Source organism: Hippocampus zosterae, chromosome 15, assembly GCF_025434085.1.
Source record: "Hippocampus zosterae strain Florida chromosome 15, ASM2543408v3, whole genome shotgun sequence".
Lineage (NCBI taxonomy): Eukaryota > Metazoa > Chordata > Actinopteri > Syngnathiformes > Syngnathidae > Hippocampus > Hippocampus zosterae.
Window position 1 is genome coordinate 4,758,030 of NC_067465.1, and position 27,090 is coordinate 4,785,119.

Below are 27,090 nucleotides of genomic sequence, written 5' to 3' on the forward strand. Positions count from 1 at the left end.
CCCGAAGACAGCTGGGATAGGCTCCAGCACCCCCCGCGACCCTAGTGAGGATCAAGCGGCTTGGAAGATGAATGAATGATTTTCAAGACATTTGAAGGCAAAGGAAAGAAATGGAAAGCGTCTTTCTGAAACGACTAAAAGCCCGTCGAGTGAAATTGAAAATGTGTGTTTTGACTCAAAGCATTCACGGGTTTTAACCACCGTGCGCGCAAACCTTCGCTTCAAGAAGGATGTTATTTGTAAAATGCGCAATTTCTGCAATAATGCGCTCGTCTATACATCCATGTGTTCACGCTTATCTTCCGTGACAAGAAAAAGACACACCTGGGGCCCCACCGAACAGCATTTAAAGCTTTTTGGGGAGGAGTTGGCGGGGAGGGTGCGTCTTTTTTTATTTTTTCCTTCAAACCAGCAACGTGCGGCAAATATGGGATTTGAGTAAACTGTGCGCCTTCCCGGGGGGGAATGTTTGGGAGAAGCAGAATAATTTGACACAATGATTATGTCATTTTCTTTTGTTTTTGGACCGACGATGCACGACGGCATTGTGCCGTTGGAGGAATTGAGTCCTGCTCGGGGACGATTGCAAGCAGCTTATTTTTTTTTTTCTTTTTTCTCGCATCATTTTGAGTGACAAATGATACTTTGTGCAAAATTGCGCTCTCACAATGGGACAATTTGAACATAGCGTGCTTCGGCGCACTTAACCGTCCCTCCTTCTCTCCCCACACTCTCAACTCAGTCTGACTGTACTGCACTCAAATGTGCCCCATTACCGCAACTTTCCAGACTTCGATTCGTCAAAAGATGTTTCGCAAGTGTCCCGTTTTCCACTGTGCGAGGTGGCAGCTGTCATTTGCGACTGGCGTGCCGAACGGCAGCTTCGGTCATACGGCACGTGCGGTTTGAGCAAGCAAATACCGCTTAAGCCCAGAAAAACTCAGGTGCTCAGCATGTCTAAATGTATAGTGGTATACTTCTCCTTACAACCGTCTCTTCATACGAAATTTTCAAGTTACGAAACACCTCAACGGGGAAATATTGCGTCTTGTTACGAAAGAAATTTCAAGATACGAAAGGTCAAAATACAGTAAAGGCTGCTAGTCGCAGCTGCGAGTTTCCTGAACGCGCCATAGTTATAGCTGCTCTGCCATTGGCTATTACCGAGCATCTTTCTGGCATCCCATTGGCTAAGAGGCACCTCGACCGTACCTGTCTAAGTGTGCATAGAGATAGACATGTGTCTATGCAGCGTCGTCGTCATTCGTCCCTCGGGCCATGAAGCGTTCCGACAGTTTTACGTAAATGCGAATCACCCAGAAAAAGTGTTCACCAGTCGGGGTTTTTTTTTTTTTTTACATCATACACAACTCTCATTTATTGTGCGATAATCTAATTGTAACATCGATGTCACATTTGGATGCATTTTTATGCTTTAGAAAACATTTGTGTATGAATTTCGGGGGGCTTGGAACGGATTAGGGCAGTTACATTGAAAAAGCGTCTCTCTTTACGACATTTTTCTAGTTAAGAAATTCCTTCCAGAACCAAATAATTTCAATCTAATATCAGAATGCGCCATGAGCGCTGTGATTTAAAAAAATAAAAGAAAAATACTTCCAAAGCGGCGGCCCGGTAGACCAGTGGTTAGCACGTGAGCTTCACAGTGCAGAGGTACCGGGTTCGATTCCAGCTCCGGCCTCCCTGTGTGGAGTTTGCATGTTCTCCTCGGGCCTGCGTGGGTTTTCTCCGGGTGCTCCGGTTTCCTCCCACATTCCAAAAACATGCATGGCAGGCTGATTGAACACTCTAAATTGTCCCTAGGTGCGAGTGTGAGTGCGAATGGTTGTTCGTCTCTGTGTGCCCTGCGATTGGTTGGCAACCGATTCAGGGTGTCCCCCGCCTACTGCCCGAAGACGGCTGGGATAGGCTCCAGCACCCCCAGCGACCCTAGTGAGGATCAAGCGGCTCGGAAGATGAATGAATGAATACTTCCAAAGCCCAAAGACACAATCGTAGACCGAGTCCAACTGCTTCAAGGCCGACAGAAGTCGATGCCAATCAACATCGCGTCCCCAAAAGGTTTACGGTGGTCATTTTAAGATGGTCTTAATGGTTTTGCGCTTCGTAGCAGCGGGGGGGGGGGGGGGGGGGGGGGGCTCTTCGGACCTCAGGTTTCGAACAGATCTGCAGGGACACGGAACCCATTTGACACGAGTCAGTCTGCAACAAGGTGTTGCATCGCGTCATGAACGGACCGTCGGGCCTCAGGCGCGGCACGGCGTTCACAGCCGCTTCCTCGGCAACCTTCCTCAAGCATCCTCCAAGATATATTCTCCGCTCGTGTATCATGCGCTGACAGGCTGCGAGTCAGGCCTTTAAAACATGGCGCTCGAGTGACACACGTGGCCTGATAAAGTAGAGGGTTGCGGCAGACCTTCATTTCGGACCCGCGGACAATAAATCTGGATGGAGCCGCGGCGTCGCACTTCATCTGAGCCTCGGGCATATTAAGTTGCAGAGCTCCAGCGACCCCCCCCCCCGTTGTAAACACCTCGCCGCAGTTGACCTGGAAGTGTAAGAAAATACCAACTCGCCCGGGTCCCGCTGAGATGAGTAAATGCAGTTGATCTTCACCACACAACCCAAGTGTCTTAATTTCAACCCAATTAGGACAGAATGTGGAGATGTTGTCAGAGTAAATGTCGCGGAACATTTTTTTTTCTTGGGTAATTACCTTGTTGCAGTGCATCCAGGGTGCTATTTGGAAAGGAGCGCAGACCTTGGAGAGAAACCGTAACGTTGCCATTTGACTTTCCCCGGGCACGGATAGCCAGGCTTTGCGTAGGACAAAGTGGCGGCATTATTTCGAAGGCCGCTTCAACGGCAAATGCCAACTTCTTGATTACGCGGGCCCACTTTTAATTGCCACGCGGTGGTTGACATCTTGAAGCACTCACTGCTTTCTCGGGGCGAATCTTGTTCTCATTGTCTGCAAAACAAAAGTGCAGACATGTCGCCAAAAATAAATCATCGTTCTTTTTTGGGGGGGGCGGGGGGGTGAGATGGTTTATACCTGTGGTGTTAATGTTTTGCCGGTGCAGTCGAACCTCTTCAACGTTTCTCTAACGATCACATTTCAAAGTCCCGATTTCACGTCATTCATTTTCCATTTGCCGATTTTGCTGACAACGAGCACCTTCACGATGTCAACTTCATGGTAACGACCAGAATTTTGCCACAAAATAGCGAAAAAAAACGTTGGCATCATGAACTGTGGGAAGCTAACTGCCGCTTAGGAACAAAATGCGCAGCGTGGGATTCCTCTCCGTTGCTTAGCAACAACACAGATCGACTCGCGCATTGTTGTACTTCCGGAGGCATGGCGCGCACGCTCTGAAAACAAATCTGGTAAACGGAAGCAAATCTGTCTGTCCGTGACGGCTGGAATGATCTCTCGCTTTGGAAAGGGAATCTTCCACACAAAGCGTCAATCGACAATCATCCAAAGTGGCCGCGAGGTCATGGCGGAGTCACAACAAACTACGGTCAGAACGTACAAATTCGTTCTGAATTCGGACGTCGGAACCACGTTGGACGCTCTTTGCAATTGTTTTATCAGCATACTGTTTTCATGACAATAAAAAAATTGATGCAGAAGAAGAAGAAGAATCGGTTGATCCCCCAGTAGGGGAGATTCACGACTTAATTAGATATTTGTTTGGTCTTCATTAAAAAGCAGTCATGCTTTTCATTCAAAATCAGGAAGACATTGAACCCAAAAGCATCCAACCCAAGAGATGAGTGCTGCGGTAAACAACAGTTGAAGTTGTCTGTTTTCTTTTAGGGCTCTTGTGTTAGTTTGACATTGTTGAATTAATTGTTTTATTGTGGAATGTTCTTTGCACATTTAAAGTTCACTTGGGTGAAATGCTGAGAATAAGCGGCCCTTTGCATTTCACACACTTGGCCAAATCAACATGGAAAACACTGCAGCGAGAAGCAAACACATGAACCGGTGGTGCGGTGAGGGGCATGGGTCTTCAACTTTAAAAAAAAGAAAAGAAAAAAGAAAAAGTCTGGGATCCACCACTTCATTGTCAACACAATAATGAATGACTGCAACTAATAAAGGTTAACTCAACAAAAAGCAAAGTGTCATCAAATGTGCACCACATGACATTCATTCATTCATTCATTCATTCATTCATCTTCCGAGCCGCTTGATCCTCACTAGGGTCGCGGGGGGTGCTGGAGCCTATCCCAGCTGTCTTCGGGCAGTAGGCGAGGGACACCCTGAATCGGTTGCCAGCCAATCGCAGGGCACACAGAAACGAACAACCATTCGCACTCACACTCACACCTAGGGACAATTTAGAGTGTTCAATCAGCCTGCCATGCATATTTTTGGAATGTGGGAGGAAACCGGAACACCCGGAGAAAACCCACGCAGGCCCGGGGAGAACATGCAAACTCCACACAGGGAGGCCGGAGCTGGAATCGAACCCGGTACCTCTGCGCTGTGAAGCCGACGTGCTAACCACTGGGCTACCGGGCCGCCCACCACATGACATGATCGTGTCAAATAAAAATAAAGACGTGCGTAATTTGGTCGTTGCGGGGATCACAGTGGCGTCCCAATAAGGTTCAAACCGAAGCACCTGCTGATTTGGGAAAAATAGGTAGATATAACTTGACTTAGTTCTAATTTAAGTCTGCTTTGGGCATTTTTCACCAGGCGTAACCCCTGCAATGTGATTCGGTTTCACAGCGGAGATCACCGTCCGCCTATATTACATTTTTCAGTGCATGCTGATGTCAAGCAATCATGTCAAAATCCCTCACCAGCAATCCAGAAAACCAAAAGCACCAACGTCTCCGGACAAAAGAATACAATTCCTTTGCCCAGTGTGAGTTTTACTTCTACCTCGGCTCTCCTTATTTTCTGTCTGAGAAAAAAAAAAAAATCATATGAAGTTGCCGAGAATTGGAGAATTAGTCTCGCTTGTCATTTAAATAAAGATGAGCTGATATTCCAAAGCGTTATGTGGGGAAGAAATTAGCGCTCATTGAAATGCCCTTATTTGGATTAAGATGACAAATGAATCGCACAAGCAGCTGCTAAGGGGCAGCATCGGATCTGCGGGCGAGTTGGAGAACGGGGAGCGCTCAGGTTACGGACAGCCATGTTGGATGGATGACGTTTGGCCGACTTTTGCCCTTTAGGTTCGGCCCGTTCTTGTTTCCGTGCACTCTGAGTGTACAAGATGATTCCCCCTCGGGGGAAGACACACGCACACAAAGATGGTGGGAGGGGTTGCAAGGAGAGAAAGTGAAACAGAAATCCTTCGCCACTCCTTCATTATACGCACAGAAGGAAACCTTAATGGCACAGATGCCATGAATGGCCTGGAAAATTCTATTTTGCCCAAAATGAAACTGTGTGAATGCTGTCAGTGGGAGGTGAATTGTTGAGTTTGAGTCACTGTGGGACTGAGTGTAGAAGCGATGCCATGTTAGCCGAAGATGACGCCACACTGAGACAAGAGATGACTTGGATCGGGACGAATCATGTTTTGGTGGCGATAGAGTTGGCTGCTAATTTTAGCTGCTTGCGTAAACCGTGGCTTGTGAATTATTCACGTGGTATCAAAACAAAGGTTCTATTTGTTGTTGTTGTGTATTCATAGTTTTGTATTCACATTGTTTAACAGCTTTTTAACAAATTGAAAATGCATCAAGGATTACTTGAGACAAACAATGGTAGGCCACGTGGATTTAGTGGACTTAATCCATCTCTTAATAGAACCACTATGACGCTGTCATTTTAGAAATAATAGAATAATACTGTCCAAAAATACAATATAAGAGCATGCAACGGTGCCAAGTGACATCATCCAGAGCAGTTCAGAATCAATATTTATCTAATAACATGACTAAATCATAAAAAAATGCTAATCAAATATTGTCCATCATTCGCACCAGGGACAATCGACTGTGCTTCCTGCCAGACTTGCACTGGGCACCAAAAAACAGCCTACAGGGGACTGAAACCTGATTCATTCATTCATCTTCCGAGCCGCTTGATCCTCACTAGGGTCACGGGGGGTGCTGGAGCCTATCCCAGCTGTCTTCGGGCAGTAGGTGGGGGACACCCTGAATCGGTTGACAGCCAATCACAGGGCACACAGAGACAAACAACCATTCGCACTCACACTCACACCTAGGGACAATTTAGAGTGTTCAATAAGCCTGCCACGCATGTTTTTGGAATGTGGGAGGAAACCGGAGCACCCGGAGAAAACCCACGCAGGCCCGGGGAGAACATGCAAACTCCACACAGGGAGGCCGGAGCTGGAATCGAACCCGGTACCTCTGCACTGCGAAGCCAACGTGCTAATCACTGGACTACCGGGCAGCCCTCTGGACTGAAACCTGATTGGAAGTAAATAAAAAATAAAACAATTGGACTTCTTCATACACCGAGATTTTTCAAAAATTGTATAGTTGGATTTACTCAATCATATGATTACATAGATACACCCCGCAAAAAAATCATCATGATCCAGATAATTTTTTTTAAGTAAATGTGTAATGATTATATTTCCTGCAACAGCGTACATGCACTGTAAATTCAGGCTGTCAATAGAAATGCGATGAAATGAAGAGAAGAGGCCGTCGGAAATGAATGAACGGACTTTCTTAGAACAAAATAAAAAATGGGCCGGCTGGCCTCGACTACTGCAGTTAACAAAAAATATTTTCTGGTAAAATGATAACAGTTTTGACCTATGAATGGATTTTTTCCAATTTATTTTTGCCTTTTTTTTAAGTACAAAAAGAATGAAGAACTAAGTGTAATTTGATTTTTTTTCTTATTGATGGAAAGAAAACAGCTTGCTTGCCAATTGTCATGCAAAACCAATCACACACAATATGTGGAGTGACTCTTTAATTTGCTTACGCACGAGTTTGTCAATTTGCATGAGATTCAGCGATATCTCAGGGTGAGTCGGGTCCCAAAAGATTTGAGCGTCTTCATCTTATGGGACAGCCAACGCTTTCAGTCATCCAGGTCACGATAATTCCATGAGTTTTCTCTGTCCTTGCAAGAGCTATTGGAGACCAGCGAGACTCTGGGGCTCTTGTTCGTCAAGCGAATTGGGTATTAGTGGAGTTTGGGCTTGCACTCACAAAAAATGAGCCGTGATCAGTGGTGGGAAATAAAGTACAAACTCCAATTCCAACGAATGAAGTTGGGATATTGTGTAAACGCCATTAAAAAAAAAAAAAGTTGGTTCTCAAGTTTAGCAACTTTGGCATTTGTGATAAGCACAGCCATACGGGGGCGGGGGCGGGGGGGGGGGGGGGGAATTCCTGGAAAGAAAAAAATATATACTGTATATTCCAGGATATGGTTGTCTTGCAGCATAGGCGTAGGCTGTCGCTGTGTTCGAACTGCTTCATAGTGCAATGTATTTGAAAGAAAAAACAAGAATATATTGCCCCCTCCCCCCCCATTTGTGTTTGTGTGTGTGTGAGGGGGCTTCGCACCGGTCGCCATTCAAGCCAGGACCGCCTAGGGAGCGGGTTTTGATCGTTTATTCTTACAGTGATTTATTTTTCTCCTCAGTAGGGGCACTATGCAAGGTAGCGCAGGATGGAGAGCCGACTGTTTTTGTATGTTGGATTTTTTTTTTTTTTTTTACCTTTTCTTCTGAGCGCGTTTCAGTGTGGACCTTTTTATTTCCGTTTTCATTTTTATTTACTTTTAACTCAATCAAGTAACTTAAGAGTCTTGTTTGTTGTTGGGGTTGGGGGGGGGGGGGTTGGTGCACAAATAGTGCCACTACTTTTGCTACCTCTGCCTGCACCCAACTGTTCATGAAGGACATTGGGTTCAGCGTGTGCAGTTCTCTATTGAGTCTACAAAATCATGATGATGATGATGATGATGATGCTCTGATTCCCACGGCACCTGCGCGCCCCCCTCCCCCCCCCCCCTCTCGGCCTCTACGTCAGCAACCTTCGCTCGGCCAAGAGTGATTTAAACACGGCCAGAGAGGGGAAGGTGTCTGCGGGAGAGACTGAAGCATCTGTAGAAAGAGAGAGCGCGAGTGTGCATGCAGACCGCCACACGGTGGAGCAAAGCCTGATCGAACTTTTTTTTTTCTCCTTTTGCCTCCTCCCCAATTATCCCCGTACATTCCCTTCTTGTACACTTTAATAACTTCTGCCCCCCCCCCCCCCAAAAAAATTAAAATAATAATAATAAACTTTTGCACTAAATGACTACACTTTGGCTTTTAATCAGAATTCCGATGGCCGAACGTCAAATCCTTTGTCCACTCGCGCACATGAAGAGAAAGCCCAACAAGTGTGGCGTAAGTGCGGCGGACTGTTAGGATCGGTGGCCACCCAGCGCGCCGCCACCGCCACCGCCGCCGCGATGCTTTTATCCAACGTGAGCATCTGCGCGGGCTTCAACAGCGCCCTGCACGCCGGAGCCGGGGAAGGGCACCCGGACCTTGGGGGCGGCTCTCGGCGCTCCACCCTCACTCCGACGGGGAATCTCGTCGTCGCCGTGTGCTTGGGCTTCATCGGCACTTTTGGACTGGTGAACAACTCGGTTGTTCTGGTGCTCTACTGCCGCTACAAGATCCTGCGCTCGCCCATCAACTTGCTCCTGATTAACATTTCCGTCAGCGACTTGCTGGTGTGCGTGTTGGGGACGCCGTTCAGCTTCGCGGCCAGCACGCAGGGAAGGTGGCTCATTGGAACCAAGGGCTGCGTGTGGTACGGCTTCGCCAACTCGCTCTTTGGTAAGTTACGCTCCCGCTTTGCGCTACGTTCGCGGATTTCTTTGCGGGCCGTTTTGGCGAGCGTCCCGGGGGCCGCGGTCGCGCACTCGGCGCGCGCCGGATACCCACACGCGCGACGCGTCCGAATTCAGTTTTTTCCCCCCCGCAATGTTCGTGTTTCGCACAAGTTCGATTCGAGCCTGGAAACGTTTCAGGTTGACGTATTCTACCAGACAGACAAGTTTGCACTGCGCTCCTCGTTCGTTTTTTGCTGTCGTCATTTTTTTGTATTTCACGCTAGAAGCCACCCCCCCCCCCCCACCCCTACGATTCCGCACGAGACGGCGGTTGCGCATCACGTCCCCGAATGCAGCAATTAATGACGTCCGCCGGTGTAAATGAGCGTTGTTCCTATTGGAGGGCTACTTTGGAAGACGTCCTGCGTGAGTCCGCGTGAGGGGCTGCAGAGTGCCACGAATGCGATGGTGAGAGGTGACATGTAAGTGCGCTCGTGAACGCGACCCTACGACACGCGCGTCCTTTGTTTTGTCGTGACGGCCTGTGCGGCCGTTATAGTGGCAGTGGCGTCATTTGGGTGCTTCTGACCGCACGCGCACGCGCGCAGGGTGCAATCAGTCTTTTAAATATCTTATTTTATTGTTGTGTACTTGATATTGTTCGTGCGCCCGAGGCAAGAGACGCTCCATTGCCCCTCATTTAGCTGTGCTGTAAGCAGGCTCTTTGGGGTTATGAGCGGGCGGCGGCGCAGGCGGAATACGGACAGTTTGGAATAAGAAATGGGACCCTAGTGTACGTTTGATGTGATCGTAGAGAGTGAGCGCGGTGATGGCAAGCGGCCCGTTCAATGTCTTCGTCTCTATAAACTGTGGGGGGCTTGCAGAAATTCATATACTCGTCATTTCATCCGAAAAGCGCTCATCCGCATACCGACTAAAATACGCGGATATTCGCAACAGGTGCAACGCTAAATCGAGAGTTGTATCAAAAATGGAACCTTCGTGAAGCTAATCATGTGCAGCCGTGATGGACGTAACCATAGAGAGATGTATTCGGGCTCATTTTATGACACAACGAAGAAGGCATGAATTTTTTAAAAATTGTATGCGAGCGTGTTCCTTCAATATCATTTCTAATTTGGGTCTTGGGCTGAAAAAATACGAGAAACCCCGAATAGAATATCGAGCATTGTCACAGAAATGATTTTGTAGAAGTAACTGGGTCAGCACACACGGCCACGAACGATCGTGGTGGAAAGCCGTCTGTGAGTGGCTGCTTCACAGCGGTGGTCTGTAATTGCCCACCGGCCCCTGGGGGGTCTCCTCGCAGGCTTTCCTAAACTTATTTGGCACTCTTAGATCTTCTGCATGGATCTCAGCGATTCAGTTTCTGCTTCCTCAATGTTCAAACAACAAAACAAGTGGATTGTGTTCACTCCCACAACAGCGGAAAAGCACCTCTCGATCAGACACTTGACGATAAAATTACAAAAAGAAACAACACTTGGGCCACGTATGAAAATATAACCTTAATGTATGTTTTTAACAACTCAAAATGTCATGTATTGTTACAAAATATTTGGTAAATCATTTTTGCAATGGAGGCTCTAAATTTCCCCAGTGTGGGACAAATAAAGGATATCTTATCTTATCTTAATAACTAAGATCTTCCTGTAATTTCTTCACATCATGAATGAGTGAGCGACCAACGCGTAATCACTAATTTTCTAAATAGCTATCCGAAAGCGCCTGCCTGGCTTTTAAATCTGTTTCATTACAACGAGCCACCCCCTGCATTTGTTAAAAGCGCAATATCGAATCCAACTACGTCAGCGCCGTCCTTTTTGTATATGTTTTTGTCATTGATCTTGTTCTCATTACTTGTTTACGCACCTCAGGACACAACCATCAATCCCGCAAATTTTATGTTCAGCTGCTTTTTCCTCGAGCTCGTCCGTCTTCACAATGAAAGCTTGTCGCCTTTAGAGATGACGTTTAATCGGATCCCAAAGTAACATTGAATAAAAAATGGATACTTTTTCAGAAAGTCTTAGCTCGACATTCTTTTTTTTTTTTTTTTTTTATAAGTGCATACAAAATGAGCCGCAGTCTCCCGTAATATCTTTCCTCCGCTGAAACTTTGGTGGCAGGGCTCATAAATCTTTGGCTGGAAAGCGTATTACGGGTTTCAAAGAGATGATTTTGCTTCCACTACTTGTTGCGTTGAAACACAATCTGGAATCGTCTTTCCAACAACGCCAAAACTCTTGAAAGAAGACATTTGCTCTTCAATTGGGTGGCACAGCAGCTAAGTGGAAATGTGCACATCCAAAATTGTGTTTGAGAAAGCAGAGAGCCAGTCGCCCAGTGAGCCTTATTCATCAAAAGAGTCGGACTGGCTCTATTTTTGACACTGGCCACTCTGTTCCTTATCATGTCAAATGCTGAAACGTTCACATTTTTGCGCTCAACTTGGCTCAATCGAATATTTCCCTTCGCTCATGAGCATCGCTGGAATCCATCCAATTTAAGATGAAAACCAGACTCTCACACTTTCATATCTGTGGGAATAATTTGGCAATTTCCAAAACAGGATGACTTGATTTCAACTGCAGCGCCGATAACAAAGCGGGCCACCCGATACCCCCCCCCCCCCCCGTGTGAACTTGAACTGTCGCCTCAACCTCTCTAACTCAAGTGAGATTAAGATCTGAAGATGTGTTCCGCGAATATCCATAGGAGCCAATTTTAATCTGATCCGACACGAGTTGGTCTTCCGCGAGCCGTAGGGGTGACGCATTGAAAGTCTGTATCGTTAGCATCATTAGCATCTGCATTTGGAATGGCTGAATCGGCCCCTAATGGGCTCATAAAAACCAAGGAAACTGTGAGAAAGTGTCCAAGACGTAATTGGATAGAACGTGCTGGCTTCAGTTTTGATCAAGTGACGCTTTCTCGACACATTTCAATGCAGCTTTTGAGATGACGAATGTCGCCTTGACAGTCGAAATAGATTTAAAAGGCAGTGCTGCCAACGTCCGGGTTGCCATCTTGATAAGGTTTGTTCTTGTCTCAAGACGATTTTGCTTGTGATCGGCTGCGTTGTGTTGCACTCACTGTCATTCATTTCAGTTTTGGATTGAACTTCCTTTGCTTTTATTTTATCGGGTGCAAACATTTTTGGGCGTGCGTATTTTCCCCGTGTCATACACTGTGCAATACATTTGACCTATTCACCTCTGCTTGCCACCTCTGACGATGTAGCTGTCCAGAGGTTCTCATTTTTTTTCGCGCCCTTTCTGAATTTCATCAATTCCGCATGTCCGTGCATCCTGTTGGAGTCGTGCTCCTGCCTCAAGTGGACTCTGCACAGTCACTGGATTAACCTTGCAGTGCTGAGCCCACTTGCTGCATACTGACGTTCGATCGCCTAGATCGCACAGACATCCATAATGTGAGCACAAAGATGGTTGAACATGCACGCATCCGGAAGAGAGCAAATGCATCTGAAAATGGGCGTCTGGTAGACAAAGCACCTGGCTGGAGTGGAGGTTTACTTTGTCATGATGGCGGCAAAAGTGGTCATCGCATGGACAACAACATGCAGCATCATAAAGGTCAGAGAGCGCCAGCCGGCTGATAAGCCGCAGCCGGCGGAGACAGAAATGTGACGAGAGGGCGACCGAGTCGGATCACGACAATGTGATGTTTTTGCGTTTGAAGACGTGGGGTAGGGCTCAATCTCGTGTTTTTCATTCAGTCTGTCTGTTCCTAGATACGCGGTTGTCGGAGGTGACATTGCTTTCTGGCAGACTTTTCAGGCAGAGATGTAAGAAAGGGTCTCGGCTAAGGATGGAATGAAGATCCTTTCTTCACGCTCTCGATTTCAGGAAATGTGATTCAGCGGTTGCCTTTGATCCGTTCATTTGATTTGAGAGGCCGCGAAGCAAAAGTTGTGCTCGCTATGACGTTACGTTACTGTCTTGGGGGCAGAAGGCGGGGGCTGGGGGGGAGACACCCTGAACCGGTTGCCAGTCAACGCAGGGCACACGTAGACGAACAACCATTTGCGCTCACAACCACGCTGAGGGACAATTTTGAGTGTTCCAATTTTCCTGCCACGCATCTTTTTAGAACGTGGGAGGAAACCGGAGTACCCGGAGGAAACCCACACAGGCACGGGGAGAACGTGCAAACTCCACACAGGAAGTGCCGGAATCAAACCCTGCACTTCAGCACTGCGAGGCGGACGTGCTAACCAGTCAACCGACATCCCGCCACTAAAACTCAAATTATTTAGTTGAATTGCTAAACTTAAAATGTTATCAATTATTGTTGCTTTGAAATGTTTACTTTACGCAGGAACCTGAAGACTGTGGCAGATGCGCTCACAGCGGGTTGCCAAAGTGCGGTCGGTAGCCAAGTCCAGTCCTCGAGAGCCCCTATTCAGCCTGTTTTACATGATCCCCTCCTCCAACACACCCGAGTCAAATGATCAGCTCATCAGCAAGCTTTGCAGAAGCCTGATAAGTGCTAACCACGCTAACCTTCCCGCCGATGTGAAAACCGGTTTTGCGAAAGCCGTCCAGTTGAATCAGGAGCACGATTTGATAAAAGAGAGGGTCTTCGGTGCACCGATCAGCCCACTGCGCATCCGCTGTGGGTCCTCTTTCGCCAATCAATGGAAGAAGGGTGCCCTATTTTCTCGATATTGATCATTCAATGGGCCATTCTGTATTCTGTTTAACCAATTGCACGCATCATTGCTGCCTGATAATTACACGGAATCACTTTGGCTGATAAGATTATAGATCAGAAAAGCACACGCTACAATGATTTTTGGGACTGCAGGCAGAGTTACCGGAACGGAAAACGTGTTATGTTAAGATACACACAAAGATTCAATGAACCACAGAAACAAAAACATTTTGCTAGACTGGCGCTGGCGCTCTTCTTGGCTAAAACTTGAAACAAAATTGGCCATTTTGGTCACGCTATGAGTTTCGATAGAATAATTGGATAATTACAAATTATTACAAATAATTACAAATTCCAAGATTGGGCCAGAAAGGGTTGGATTTTTCAAAAGCTCATTTTAATCATTTTCTACTGTCAGGTCATACAAACGCTACCATTGAAGTGAATTACATATTTTCAGTACCTGCTATTAAAAAAGCTGTTTTCTTTTTTGGTTTTGTTTTTCCACGTTTGTGCATTGTTAAGTTGTTAGAACCTTCTAAGGTGGTGTTTTGTTAAAGGTGTTTTACCGTTTGCTAATCGTGGTCTTTTCGATGCATCTAAATATTTATCATCTCACTGCAGGCATCGTGTCCCTCATCTCTCTGGCCGTCCTCTCCTACGAGCGCTACAGTACCATGATGACCCCCACTGAGGCCGACTCATCCAACTACCGCAAGGTCTGCCTGGGCATCATCCTTTCATGGGTCTATTCCCTCATCTGGACCCTGCCGCCGCTTATCGGTTGGAGTCACTACGGTCCAGAAGGACCGGGGACCACCTGCTCCGTCAACTGGAAAGCCAAGACGGCGAATAACATATCTTACATCGTGTGTCTATTTATCTTCTGCCTCATTGTGCCATTGTTGGTGATCGTGTTCTGCTACGGAAAGCTGCTGTGCGCCATCAAACAGGTCAGTCCAAACGGGGCTCGGGGGAACGTTTGCTGCATCAACACAATCGAAGCAAGTGAGCCAGGAACACTCCAACTTGTCCCGTGGCGTGATTGTGAGCGCGAACGCTTGTTCGCCTACGTGTGCCCTGCGATTGGCTGGCAACCAATTGAGGGTGTACCGCGCCTACTGCCGGAGCGAGCCTGCGACCCTCGTGAAGATAAGCAGATTAGAAAATGGATGGATGGAATAATTAATACATTCTATACACCAACACCAAAACTAATCATGAAAAAAAAGCGTTCCCACCATTAATGAGTCCGCATTCAAGGGCCTCAAACTCTGATCCTCGAGGGCCGGGAAACTTGTTTGACATCCGGAGATTAATCCCAAATTAAATTCAGTTATTCTCATGCTCCTTTTTTTTCTCTTTTGATAGATAGATAGGTAGAGAGAGAGAGATACACACACGCGCACACAAAGTGCACTGTTTGCAACAAGTCCCAGATCTAATTTTCCAAGATATCAAGCTCCTCCGTCTGTGAGCAAGCACCATGCCTCGCCAAATAAACAATGACATGTGCATGTGTTTGTTTGCATCAGCACGCTCGTGTCTTATCTTCGGAAACTGCCCAACAATCTGATGCGTGATATTGACACAGCAAAGTCCTGGAAAGACTGGACATCATCAGTCTTGGAACAACAGCGCAGCCTTCCTTCGATAAAGACAAATCGAAGACCTGTGTAAACACAGCCCTTTTTTTTTTTTTTTTGGAAAAATCCAAGTTGTTCCTTTTAGAAGTCTACGCTTTCTCCATTTCAGAGTTGGTATCTCATCGCTAGCGAAGAATTATGTGCGTGTTTGAAGAAAGCACCAAAGGGGAAAGGACTGATATTTAGTTCTATTTGGTGCCGAGACATCTTATTCTCACCTCATGCTGTTACTTTCTGCAAAACAGTTCCTCTCATGTCTGTTACGGTGTATGACGCCTGTACTTCCTTTTGCGGAGAATGAGAGCGCGTGAGCCGTCTTTATCTTTCGCAGCCTTTGGGGTGCTCTCCCGGCACACAATACAATGCCGCGCGTCAGCTCTTATTGGCGGTGATGTTGGATTGTATCATTTGGGACATATTAAAGGGGACTGGCCAACTCAACGCAGAAAGCCGAAATCCCTCATCTAATAACGGGGCAGTCAATTGAACAGTCCGCATGGGGGTGACTAAGGGTTCAAAGTGGGGCTTGACGGTGGGTGCAGACAGAGGTCGATGACAAAACAGGAGAGATTTGTCTTCTTTGTGCCCCAAAAAGGAAAAAAAAAAACAACAACAACCGGAGCTGTCAAATATTACAAATGATCCCATGGTGTGGTTTGCCTGTTAACATCGATTGTTCCGGATGCTTTCATCATCACGGGGCAAATTGCTCAAACGGGTTGAAAACCAAACAAAAAAAAGGAGGTCAATAATTGGGATATTTGACAACATGCCAATTGCACATATGGTATTATTTCCGGTGATTTCACTAATGATGGGCTTTACTTGTCCCTCTGCTTCGATTAAACATCGTTTCATTGTGTTCATAGTGCAGCTATGCATCTTGTATAGTTATCGGTTCTATTTTTACAACTAAAAAGGTTTTGGCTACACTATCGCCTTCAATTGAAGTTGCGCCATCATCTCTCAACATGTCATGAATGCCGCTACAGGCTGCAACGATAAACCAAAGTTGAATGTGCCGTCATTTTAATTGTCTTTGCGATTAAAGAATTGAAGTCGTAAGCTGATGATGGTTTTTAGAAGAGCAGCCGCTTGCTGGGGCCATGTACTGCGATTTGCGTATGATCTGATTAGTTGACTAATCGCGGCCAGCAAAATAATCATTTGTGGCAGCCCTAAATTGAGAATTGTGATTGGATAGCCTACAAGGATCGGGTTAGCGCTTCAGATCACATTAGCTATAAAATATGGCTAATATACTCAGAAAACGCCGTTAGGATGACATAATACAATCCAAAGTAATGGTTCTGTCTTCATCTCATGAGTTCGGGTTTAATGATACGTGTCCAATGAGTAAATGAACGGGTCATCTTCGCAGATCGCTTCACTTTGCCACATCCGACGCGACTTCGGCGTCGCTGTACGATTCGGGGCTGAATATGTCATGTAAATGTTGACTCTGGTCATAGAGTGCTGCGGGTGTCGCAATTTCAAGACTATTAACCGCATGCAGAGACCGGCATAGCATCATCAAAAATATGGAGCAAGGCGCTGTCTGCAGGGCAATACTATCAGAATAATTGCGCACACACCTCCACCCCCATGCATTTCACGTGCCCCCCCTGAAGACCGAGGTCTGGCGAGCCACACGTGTCCCCCAATCCGGTGGTCTGAATGCTACTTATAAAGTTCCTGTGATTATTTAGCAATTCACTCATGCGCTAAATTTCTCCAACATCCTTTAGGCTATGTGACACAGTTAGAAATGGAGTGCGGGAGGGTCGGGGAAGGGGTGGGGGTAGGGATGAAGATATCAAGAGAGAGCGTAGCAGCGAGAGAGATGAAAGAGAAGGGGCTGGGTGTGCTGGTTTGGGAATCCTTTTCAGACTGCTGGGCCCACATCAAATGAAGTGACCTTGCATCAGTCTGGTGTAAATTCATTCGCCACAAGCATTTTTACCCCCAAGTCTCGGACCATTTGGTAATACTAATGACTTGCTATCATATCATCCAATGTAGGCACAGGGTACTGGAGAACATTTCAATGCAAATGAGGTACTCTTGGGATGGGGAAAAAATTGAACCACCCACTTTACCGGAAAGTCAAATAATTTCTTCGAAGCGAGAGCGTCTCTATGAGAGAAGTGCTCTTGTTCAAGTATAGTTATATAAGGAATAAGAACCATTTGTTATATATATGTATATATATTTGAGATGGGCAGCCTGCTAGTCCAGTGGTTAGCACGTCGGCTTCACAGTGCAGAGGTACCGGGTTCGATTCCAGCTCCGGCCTCCCTGTGTGGAGTTTGCATTTCTCCCCGGGCCTGCGTGGGTTTTCTCCGGGTGCTCCGGTTTCCTCCGACATTCCAAAAACATGCGTGGCAGGCTGATTTAACGCTCTAAATTGTCCCTAGGTGTGAGTGTGAGCGGGGTTGGTTGTTCGTCTCTGTGTGCCCTGTGATTGGCTGGCAACTGATTCAGGGTGTCCCCCACCTACTGCCCGGAGACGGCTAGGATAGGCTCCAGCACCCACCGCGACCCTAGTGAGGATCAAGCGGCTCGGAAGATGGATGGATGGATGGATATTTGAGATGTATATTTGAGAATGACAGAGTGAAGATCCTGTGGGACTTCCAAATCCAGACTGACAAGATGGTAATGGCGAACCAACCAGATATCGTGATCATAGATAAAGGGCAGAGGAAAGCCGTTATAGTGGATGTAGCGGTCCCAAGTGATGGAACCATCAGAAAGAAGGAACATGAGAAACTCGAGAAATACCAAGGGCTCAGAGAGGAGCTGGAGAGGTGACAGTCGTGCCTGTGGTGATCGGAGCACTCGGGGGGAGTGACCCCCAAACTAGATGAGTGGTTGCAACAGATCCCGGGAACAACATCGGACATCTCAGTCCAGAAATGTGCAGTGCTGGAAACAGCAAGGATACTGCGCAGAACCCTCAAGCTTCCTGGCCTCTGGTAGAGGACCCGAGCTGAATGAGGGGGGGGGGGGGGACGGACACCACCCCGAGGGGTGAGACAAGGATTTTTTTTTTCATACAGAATATATGAGTATATATATATTTTTTTTTAAATCTATACCATGACTTTATTTATAAAGAAGACAAATGCAAAAGAGAAGACTCACAATGACAATCCCTGAATCAAAACAACAAAATACACATTGGTGAGAAACGGGCTTGGGGAAGAGACGAACGAGGGCAGGAGAGGAGTTGATTGGCTGCAGGGGCGGGGCAAGAAAACCACTTGGGACATTTACACAGGGAGCTATTTATTTAAGACATGATCAATAAAGTCAGAATTGAATTGATCAGACCATGTGAAATTTTGGAAGCATAACTTTCAGCATGTTTTTCATTCATGTTGTTGTCCCCAAGTTTTGGCCCAGAGCTTTTGGGCCGACATTGACTTTTGAAAACCATTTTGTAAGCAGTGTGTTTCGGGGCTTGCCAAGATCCAATAAAATTCCATCCAAGATTATGTTCCGGGGAATAAAATATGACATCTTCCAATAACCTTGACTTTTTTGGTTGACAAAATCCAATGATTTTATCCATACGTCCCTGGTGGCAGCGAGGAGTACGGCACATTGGTGGAAATAGGACAACTCGGAAACACGATGCCCCTACCAAGGTTCCGAATAGCGCTGCTGGATTAAACTGACAATCATACCATGCCGAAGTAGGAAAAATATTCTCAATATTTTGATTTGTGGGACCGAGGGAGCGGATGATTTCATGTCCTTGATGCGCTCTGGGACAATTGAATAATAAACGGATGGGTTTCGATGTAGGATTTGTATTGAGTATAAAGAAAAGAAAAAAAAGAATCAATCTTCCCGAGGAAAGTCTGCGTGGATACGGCTCAACTTCTCGTAGTTGATGTCACGTTCTTCTTCTGGAGACTGAATGCATAATACCTCTTTTGGTTTCAGCCCCGCTCACTGAACTCCACTTTGCCTCAATTGCTTCAAAACACAATTAAACAAAAGAATCAGCTGCACACAATCGACCCGATTCCTAATCGTCAAATAATTAATTACTCTGCCCCTCCCTGGTGGGAACATAAAAAATTGATTTTCTGCAGGAACACATCGACGACCGTGACACACAGCTCGTGTTTTAACAGTTAGACTGTCGCTGCCGTTACGTATACTGTGCATTATATACATTTCCCCTATCACAGAGTGCCGTCAAACAGCCAAACGTAATCGCGGATGTGTTTGTGTGATCATCCGTCACACTATTGCTATCCAATATGGCTGCCGAAGGCGCCAGCTGCTCTTCACGACGGAGACTTATATACATGTCGCAATTCAGCGTAACTACACACGGCCCTTCCCAATCACGGCATAAGAAGAGAAGAGGAGAAGCTGCTTTGAAAGTTCTCCCGTAAAGTTCTTTGCGCAGGCAGAATTCTGATTCGGCTCTTTGTCCTCATGCGATTGTGCATTTGTACCGACGGCGCGTAGTACTTAATACTGCTTGCAGACGGGCACGCTTGGTCCATTTCATTTTCCCATACAACGCTCCACTTTGCATTCATTTTACTGTATAGTTGCACGAACCTCGTCAAGTATCCTTTCTGTGTCCGTGCTCTATTATCATCATTTGGTTTTGCCCACTTTGTTGCTCGAATGAGTTCTGTACCATACCTCAGATGCCCTCTCGGCCCAGCTGCCTCTTTTACGAATTCTACCTGAAACCGCATTTGCGAGGCAATGAAAAAGATGTGGAATGGTGAGTGTCACAAAGCAGTGGATGGAATAAATGCAATTTCATTGGACTGTTTGAAAGGGACCAAGACTAAAAAGTTGCAAAGAAGTCTGGCCCTTCAGCCTCGCCGTGAGACGCAATCAACTAAAACCCGCTGATAACCTTAACGTGGAAGACTTCTAGCGAGTGGAGGTCAACGTAGCCAACTTACAAAATTCATTTAAAATCCCGAGAGACGGACGTAATCAGATGGGGAGAAGGTGTAATCAAGTTGCAGCTATAAAATTGTGTAGCAAAGAGAGAAAAAAAAAGCACTCCTCTGCCAAAACAGATCAGGCAGCGTGAGCCAAAGCCAGCAAAGATTGTGTCTCGCTTGATCTTTGCAAGCTTGTTTTGCTTTTATCTTGAGACTTTCTTTGCTATCCATCATCTGTGCCCCGTTTGTTTGTTTGTTTGGAATTGTGGCTCTTTTCCCAGTGGCCAATTCAAAAGCGAGGGCTGTCTTTTAGCCAGTGCAAAATTGTAAACTAGATTTACGTGTGACCATTTCGAGCAGTTACCCTCATAATTGAGACACGCGCATTTAATGGCGGGGCAAAGGCCATTTACTCCTCTTCAATTAAAACTGATTAGAATGAGAGCGTTCATATTTTAGAGCCGCTGCTTATTGAAATAATGACACGGTACGATGGTACTCTATCGAAAAGGTACCGTTCGCGCAAACTACACTTTATGTGTGACATATATTCACCAAAGTTACAGTATTGTGGAAACAATACAAGAAACAACCAGTCAAAGCTTATATTTATGCACATACAAGTTTTTAGATGGGTTAATAAGAGCTTCCCAATGTGCATTAGTGACCCAGTAAATCAAAGCACTAATTATAAGTGGCTTGAGCTGAAAGCCATCTGTCCCGTGACGTTTTTGACAGCTGTCATCAAACGCCATATATGGTACACTTCTAATTCCGCTCACATTTGGCCCAATGGCAAAGTGGGACGGAGAGTCTGAAAATAACACCCCCAACGCTTCAATATGGGAAGCTTTCATCTGGACATTCTCAAGACAAAGTTCAGAGTCAAAAGTAGGACAAAAGGGCAAACGCATTTGACCGTAGCACGTATTGGGCTTCTAAGTTTCATGCGACTCTACGACATCCCTCAAAAGCCACTCGTTGAGATATATTGAACAATATCGTTGTGAAATGTTGCGCGAAAAATAGCGGGATTGCGGACCGGGAATCTGCGATCTGCGACGTAGTTTTACTGTCGTCTAAAATACACGTTTTTGTGAGTAGCATGTGGGGAAACAAGCGTTGAGCTTCTTCCTCCTCTCACCGATGCTCGGCGGTTTATTCATACGCAGTTTGAGACTTGTCCAAATACATTTATTGATGGTTAGTTTAATTGATTACCGGTAATTGAATTACCGGGCGGCCCGGTAGTCCAGTGGTTAGCATGTTGGCTTCACAGTGCAGAGGTACCGGGTTCGATTCCCGCTCCGGCCTCCCTGTGCGGAGTTTGCATGTTCTCCCCGGGCCTGCGTGGGTTTTCTCCGGGTGCTCCGGTTTCCTCCCACATTCCAAAAATATGCGTGGCAGGCTGATTGAACACTCTAAATTGTCCCTAGGTGTGAGTGTGAGCGTGGATGGTTGTTCGTCTAAGTGTGCCCTGCGATTGGCTGGCAACCGATTCAGGGTGTCGCCCGCCTACTGCCCGGAGACGGCTGGGATGGGCTCCAGCACCCCTCGCGACCCTAGTGAGGATCATGCGGTACGGAAGATGAATGAATGAATAGTTTAATTGAAGCCTGTACAACGCGAGCCAATTGCTCCGTTTCCGGAATCACACAGTCGAGCGACGAACCGCGAAATCTTTCTTGGATCGCTTGCCTTTGCGTAGACTTCCCCGAGTTGTGATTCGGGACTGTTGTGTCTTTCTCTCCCCGAGATATCGGACGTGCCGCCTGAGAATTCTGAATAGAAAAAGGAGCAGCGGCCGCACGCTTGGTTCTGTTTTGTCACGGAGGAGGGAAGCCGGCAGGCGAGGCTGGAGCGCACTCAAAAGTGGATTCCATTGAAAGGAACAGAAAGGCAAACAAGGTCTTGGATTGATCAAAAAATAGCAAATCGACGGATGCCCCAAATAACTAGGTTTCAAATCCAGACGTGGAGGCTGTCAAGGCATGATCTCAATCTTTGTGAAACCTTTCTGACATTTACTTCCGAGACTGCCCTGATTGCTTCTCGGAGCGCAAGAGATGGGCGATTGTTGGATGTCTCGCGGAGCGTGCGGACCGAGCCATCCTCGCTTTTTCAATGTTATTCCATTTCACTAATCAATATCTCTCCTTGTCTGTCCAAGTGTGGAATGTCAGCTAGTTCATGTTGGACGCGGTGAAAATGTTCAACGGCGCTGAGTGGTTTTCCAGTGCTATTTAGTCTGATGCGCATACTAAATCCGGCGGTTGACTGCGCAACAATTTTTTTTATTAGCTAAAAGTCGAGTTTGAAACTCAGGCATTAACTCAAATCGAGTTCCCTGAATTACAAAGTCAAATAAATCACACCTCTGCCCGACTCACTCGCCCGACGCAGCAAGGGTGGACGGACATAATTTTTAAGGATCACAGTAATTCTGTTTAAAACCCAAAAGGACCTTCTCCTGCTGAGGTGTGTGTGTGTGTGTGTGTTGCAGGACACACAGATTGATGGACCCTTTGCCCCCTGCTGCCAACTAAAGAAATGCAAGCGCATAACAAACGGTCTGACAATGTGACTTTGTGTCTGTGCTCTACTCTTAATGCTGCAAGTGAGACGATAACGCATACGCATCGTATTTTACTGCGCTAGATGAAGAGGAGGCAGACTACGAAAACTGGCTTCAAGAGTTCTGTTCACTGTGCGTGAAGTTGGCTCGTCCCATTCCATGTTCCAAAAAGAAAAAAATATATATATATTTTGTTTGATACGTTTCATTAGGGTTACGTTATCGTCCCTCAGACGCGCACGACTTCTACCAAAGTGCCGCCAAGGTCTGCGTAGTCCGTGAATAGTCTGCTGTTAGACTGTAACCCCATCGCTATACCTCTTCTCTGCGCCGCTGTCGCGCATCGTCAGAGGAGAAGTCAGATTTATTTGGGACGCATTGTGGTTCCACCGCATTCGCAAAAACATCCATAGGTACAGTACAATGTTGCTAATAAGTAAATAATGTTTTTTATCCCGGAACTCTTCATTAACTGTTGTAAAGTGTCTTTGAGTACTGTGAAAAACACTTTCAAATCAAATGTTGGTTTTATTTTTATTATATACAAAGGAGCGTCACGCCAACTACAGCATCACTGGATTTTCATCTTCATCCTTGCGTGTTTTTGTTAGCAGATTAATTGATAAAACATTGTAATTCCAGATGTTGGCTAGATAATTATCAAGTCGATAATGACTGTGCATTCCTATTTGTTATGCGAATGATCAATATTTGATGTCACACTCAATGTCAAATTCGGAACATCTCGCTAACAGACAAGTTTAAGTCACTTTTACATCATATGGTTTACGGAACACAAAATGAGTTACCGTGGTTTCCCATTGGGTAATCCGACGGAACCGAAAAACGGTTATCGTGAATTTCCGAAATCCTCGGCCCTGCTACTTACTTACTTACTTATTTAAATTTTTGCAGCATTTCTTTATAATTGTATGTATATGTTGTTTTTTGTGTTATTATCATATGCAACTGAATAAGTAGACCATTTCAGAATTCAACATTTGGGACTCTCTAAATGCATAATGGGACTTACACTTTTCTGATCAGCGAGTCCCTGGGACTCGATGGAGGTAAATTGTAAATTTGTCACTGATCGAGGGATTCGCTGCCCCTTGAGATCATAAAATATGATCTAAAAAAATTAAAAATCACCCAAAAAGAGAGACGCGTTTATCGTCTTACTGCCATGGACACATTTGACATCATCGCGGTGGCTGAAAGGTGAACGCTCAAGCTACAGATGCGATGCATGCGCGTCAGCACAATAAAAGGCTTTGCTCAGCGCTTCGTTTTATTCCATTGAACCTTTTAAACGGAGCCCTAAGTGCGTTCATGACCAGATTGGGATTGTCGATATGTCTTTGTGTGTTGGGCCCGCATTCCGCAGTCACCACTCTTATTAAGCCAGTCCTTTATTGATCCAAAGGCATCTGAAGAGTAGCAGTAAAACTCTTTCCATCGAGTGCATCGTGCAAAGAAAAGCCTTCAAAATATGTGTATGACATCAGCGATGTGACAACTGCCACGCATATTTCTACTTTGGAATACATTTATTATCTCCTCGGGTCTTTTCCTTCAATTTAGCTGTGCTTCCAATGAGTACAGATGACGCATGCAATGGTTCACAGCAGTTACGGTATTTGAGATATCAACTGTGCCCGTACGTTCGCCAAAAGCATGCGCACAAAAGCGCTCATTAGGAATTCCCGCCTTCGCCTTGCTTCCTATTCATCTTCCGCTTAGTTTGGCTTTTAGCGGCCAAAGATAACATTGGTCCCAAGAGTTGGTCCCTTTAAATCGATAGTCCCTTTAGAAATTCAGGATGCGGGAAAATATTTGGTATCAGAGAACATTCCAAATGCTATCTGAAGCAAAGTAACAACCCTGAGGGCTGCAATTGGAAAAGTCCATTTATTGTGTCGTGCCTCTCCCTGCGGTCCTCGCAGCGCATTCGCATCAAATGAAAACACATTTCTGCCTACTCCATTTGAATATATACGGTTAATGTAGGTACACATAAGCTTGCGCACACGCACACGCATATTCAATTCGCCACATCCCATTCTGAATTACTACAACACTTTGTCCCTTTTAAGTCGTTTGTTTGAAGCATACGGAATCTTCTTGCCAAGTGCAGGACAGTTTTTACCGTCTTTGCTTCAATAAAAGTGACAATCACAGATGTGCAGCAGGAACGTGTTGATCATTTTTCTACAGTCAGTTTGAGAACAATTATTTTTCATGTACTTTTGAATTGAAAAAAAAGGTTTTAAAAATAACATAGCTGGCCGCCAAGTTCATTAAACACATTACGAGATAACACACGTGTCAACATTGGACTATAAGAGTGAAATTCCTCTTTTAATGGGAAACATACAGCACTTGATGGTCTTTTGACGGCACAAAATACCAGAAGTGGGCATTCCTTCAGTGCATCACTGATGGGTGATCTTTTTTGCTGAGGAATGATGACAGACTAAGTACTGAGCAAAGTTGGTTTTCGTCCGTCGGTGGCATTTGTCACTAATCAGGTCAAGTACCGATGGACCTTTCAGTCTGAGCATGTAAAGTCAGGCAAGATAACAACTAATTAAAGAGCAAAGAGGTCAGAAAGTAGCCCTGAATTTTGACAGAGAAGTTCTTGTGAGTTAAGTTGAGAATTTCTCTTTTTATTTTTGGAAAGAGTTGGGTTCAGTACGACGTTGTGAAATAGGATTATCCAAACCCACAATGTATCTCCAAATATGGTCATGCACCAAAAAGTTGTTTGCCAACTCCCTAAAAGTAGAAGAAGACGGCGTAAAAGAAAAAGCAGCGATAATTACGGTGGCGTGGTTTGGGATTCGGAATTTACGAGCCACATTAAGCCACCCGGATTGTAGCATTGGTTACAATGCGACGCGGGATTCTGATTAAGGTAAGGTCCAATTTTAAAGTAAAGCTTTTGGGCATTTGAAGAATTAAAACGGCAGCAGGCAGCCACCGGCGTGCTCCCGCTGTGCTTACCAGTTAAATCGATAAATGTACGTGTGTCAAGCTGTTTGGGCAGAAACCATACGATGTACAAAGTAGACCTACAGTGCACTCCATTTACCATTTCATCAGTGGAGGACGATATCGAATGATTGAAAATTCACTTTCAAGGTGTACTTTTCAAGAAAAAAAAAAAAAGGATTTTACGAGTGCAAAGCTTCGTAAAATGCCAACACTTTATCTCATGAGCATCTTTCCTAGCACCGCCTCTTCAAAAAAAAAAAAATCTCAAAGTTAGGAAAATAAAATTACTCCTGCATCTGTGGTCAGATTGTGAGATTTATCATTTCCTAGTGGAGGGGGGAAAAAACAACTTAAAAAATATGACCTTGCCATCCTACCAAATAGAAGAAAAAAAGCTTCAGCCACTGCCTTTGATGGATCGGACCAAAATCTAATGGTTTCCTCATCGCCATTGTCACACTCTTCCACAAAGTTTGTGGCTCACAGTTTAATGCCTTGTTTTCGTCTCAGCATCCAGCGCCCTCACCCTTTGGCGGATTAGACTTTGGGAGCGCTAAATTGCCAGAGGTTGGACACATTCATGTTGTCGTGCCAAGAGTCTGTTTAGGTTTGATATTTCTCATGCCGTCGCTGCTGTCAAGGTTGCACCAAAGGCACAAAATATGACTGAAGCCATTGAAAAGGAACACCCAAAAAGTTGTACTTTCCAGCGTGTGGAATCATTATCGCGTTGAATGACAAAAAAAGTGCCACTTTAATTACAGTCTAATGTGCATCACTTGCCTCGAGCAACTTGCAGATCTTGAGCTTTCTGTTAGAGCTTCAAGGACATATTGATGGCAGAAATGACATGCTCATGCAAGTGATCATATCAGGAAAGTCGGAGAAGTGAGGGGGGGGGGTGTTGGATGTGCTCGTCAAGAGTACGAGATGCCGAGATGTTATCCCACATGCCCTTTTTTGTTCCTTTCAAATTAGACACATGCAGTATATCACTTGCAGCATTTTCACTTTCAGTGTACTGTAACTGATTTAGACTTGATACGGAACTTGTTTTCCACCGGGTCGGTTTCGCCTTTTCCATTTTGAAAAAGGAAAAGTCACTCGATGAAATTCTCTAATCTCCTTTTCCTTCAATCCTGAGTCGGTGTCATCTCGCTAAGAAGGTTGAGCTCAACTCTCCTCGAATGACGCGTGTTGACAGTTTCGCAAAACATCTTTTTTTTTTTCCAGTGGGATTGCTTTCAATGATGAGGTAAAAGTTTTCTAAAGTTCTCTGTGAGCTTGTGTGTTTGAGAGAGTACAAAACGTGTCGCAAAGTAGCAGCCAAGAACAGCACCAACAACATCGAACGGCCATGTATTTTCTATAACTCCAAAAAACAACAACAATTGACACTCTCATTCATACCCATACGACCCCCAC

At 45.6% G+C, this 27,090-nt stretch overlaps 1 protein-coding gene and 1 long non-coding RNA gene across 2 annotated transcripts in view; one reads left to right on the top strand and one right to left on the bottom strand.

Moving 5' to 3' along the window:
* Positions 1-27,090, bottom strand: part of LOC127615832 (uncharacterized) — a 44,765-nt gene that overhangs the window by 4,987 nt on the left and 12,688 nt on the right. The window lies entirely within an intron of this gene.
* Positions 8,133-27,090, top strand: part of LOC127615831 (vertebrate ancient opsin-like) — a 34,256-nt gene continuing 15,298 nt past the window's right edge. The window contains exons 1-2 of the mRNA XM_052087154.1: positions 8,133-8,822; positions 14,141-14,469. Coding sequence (XP_051943114.1) covers positions 8,450-8,822; positions 14,141-14,469 — 702 coding nt within the window. The 5' untranslated portion in view covers positions 8,133-8,449. The remainder of the gene's footprint in view (positions 8,823-14,140; positions 14,470-27,090) is intronic.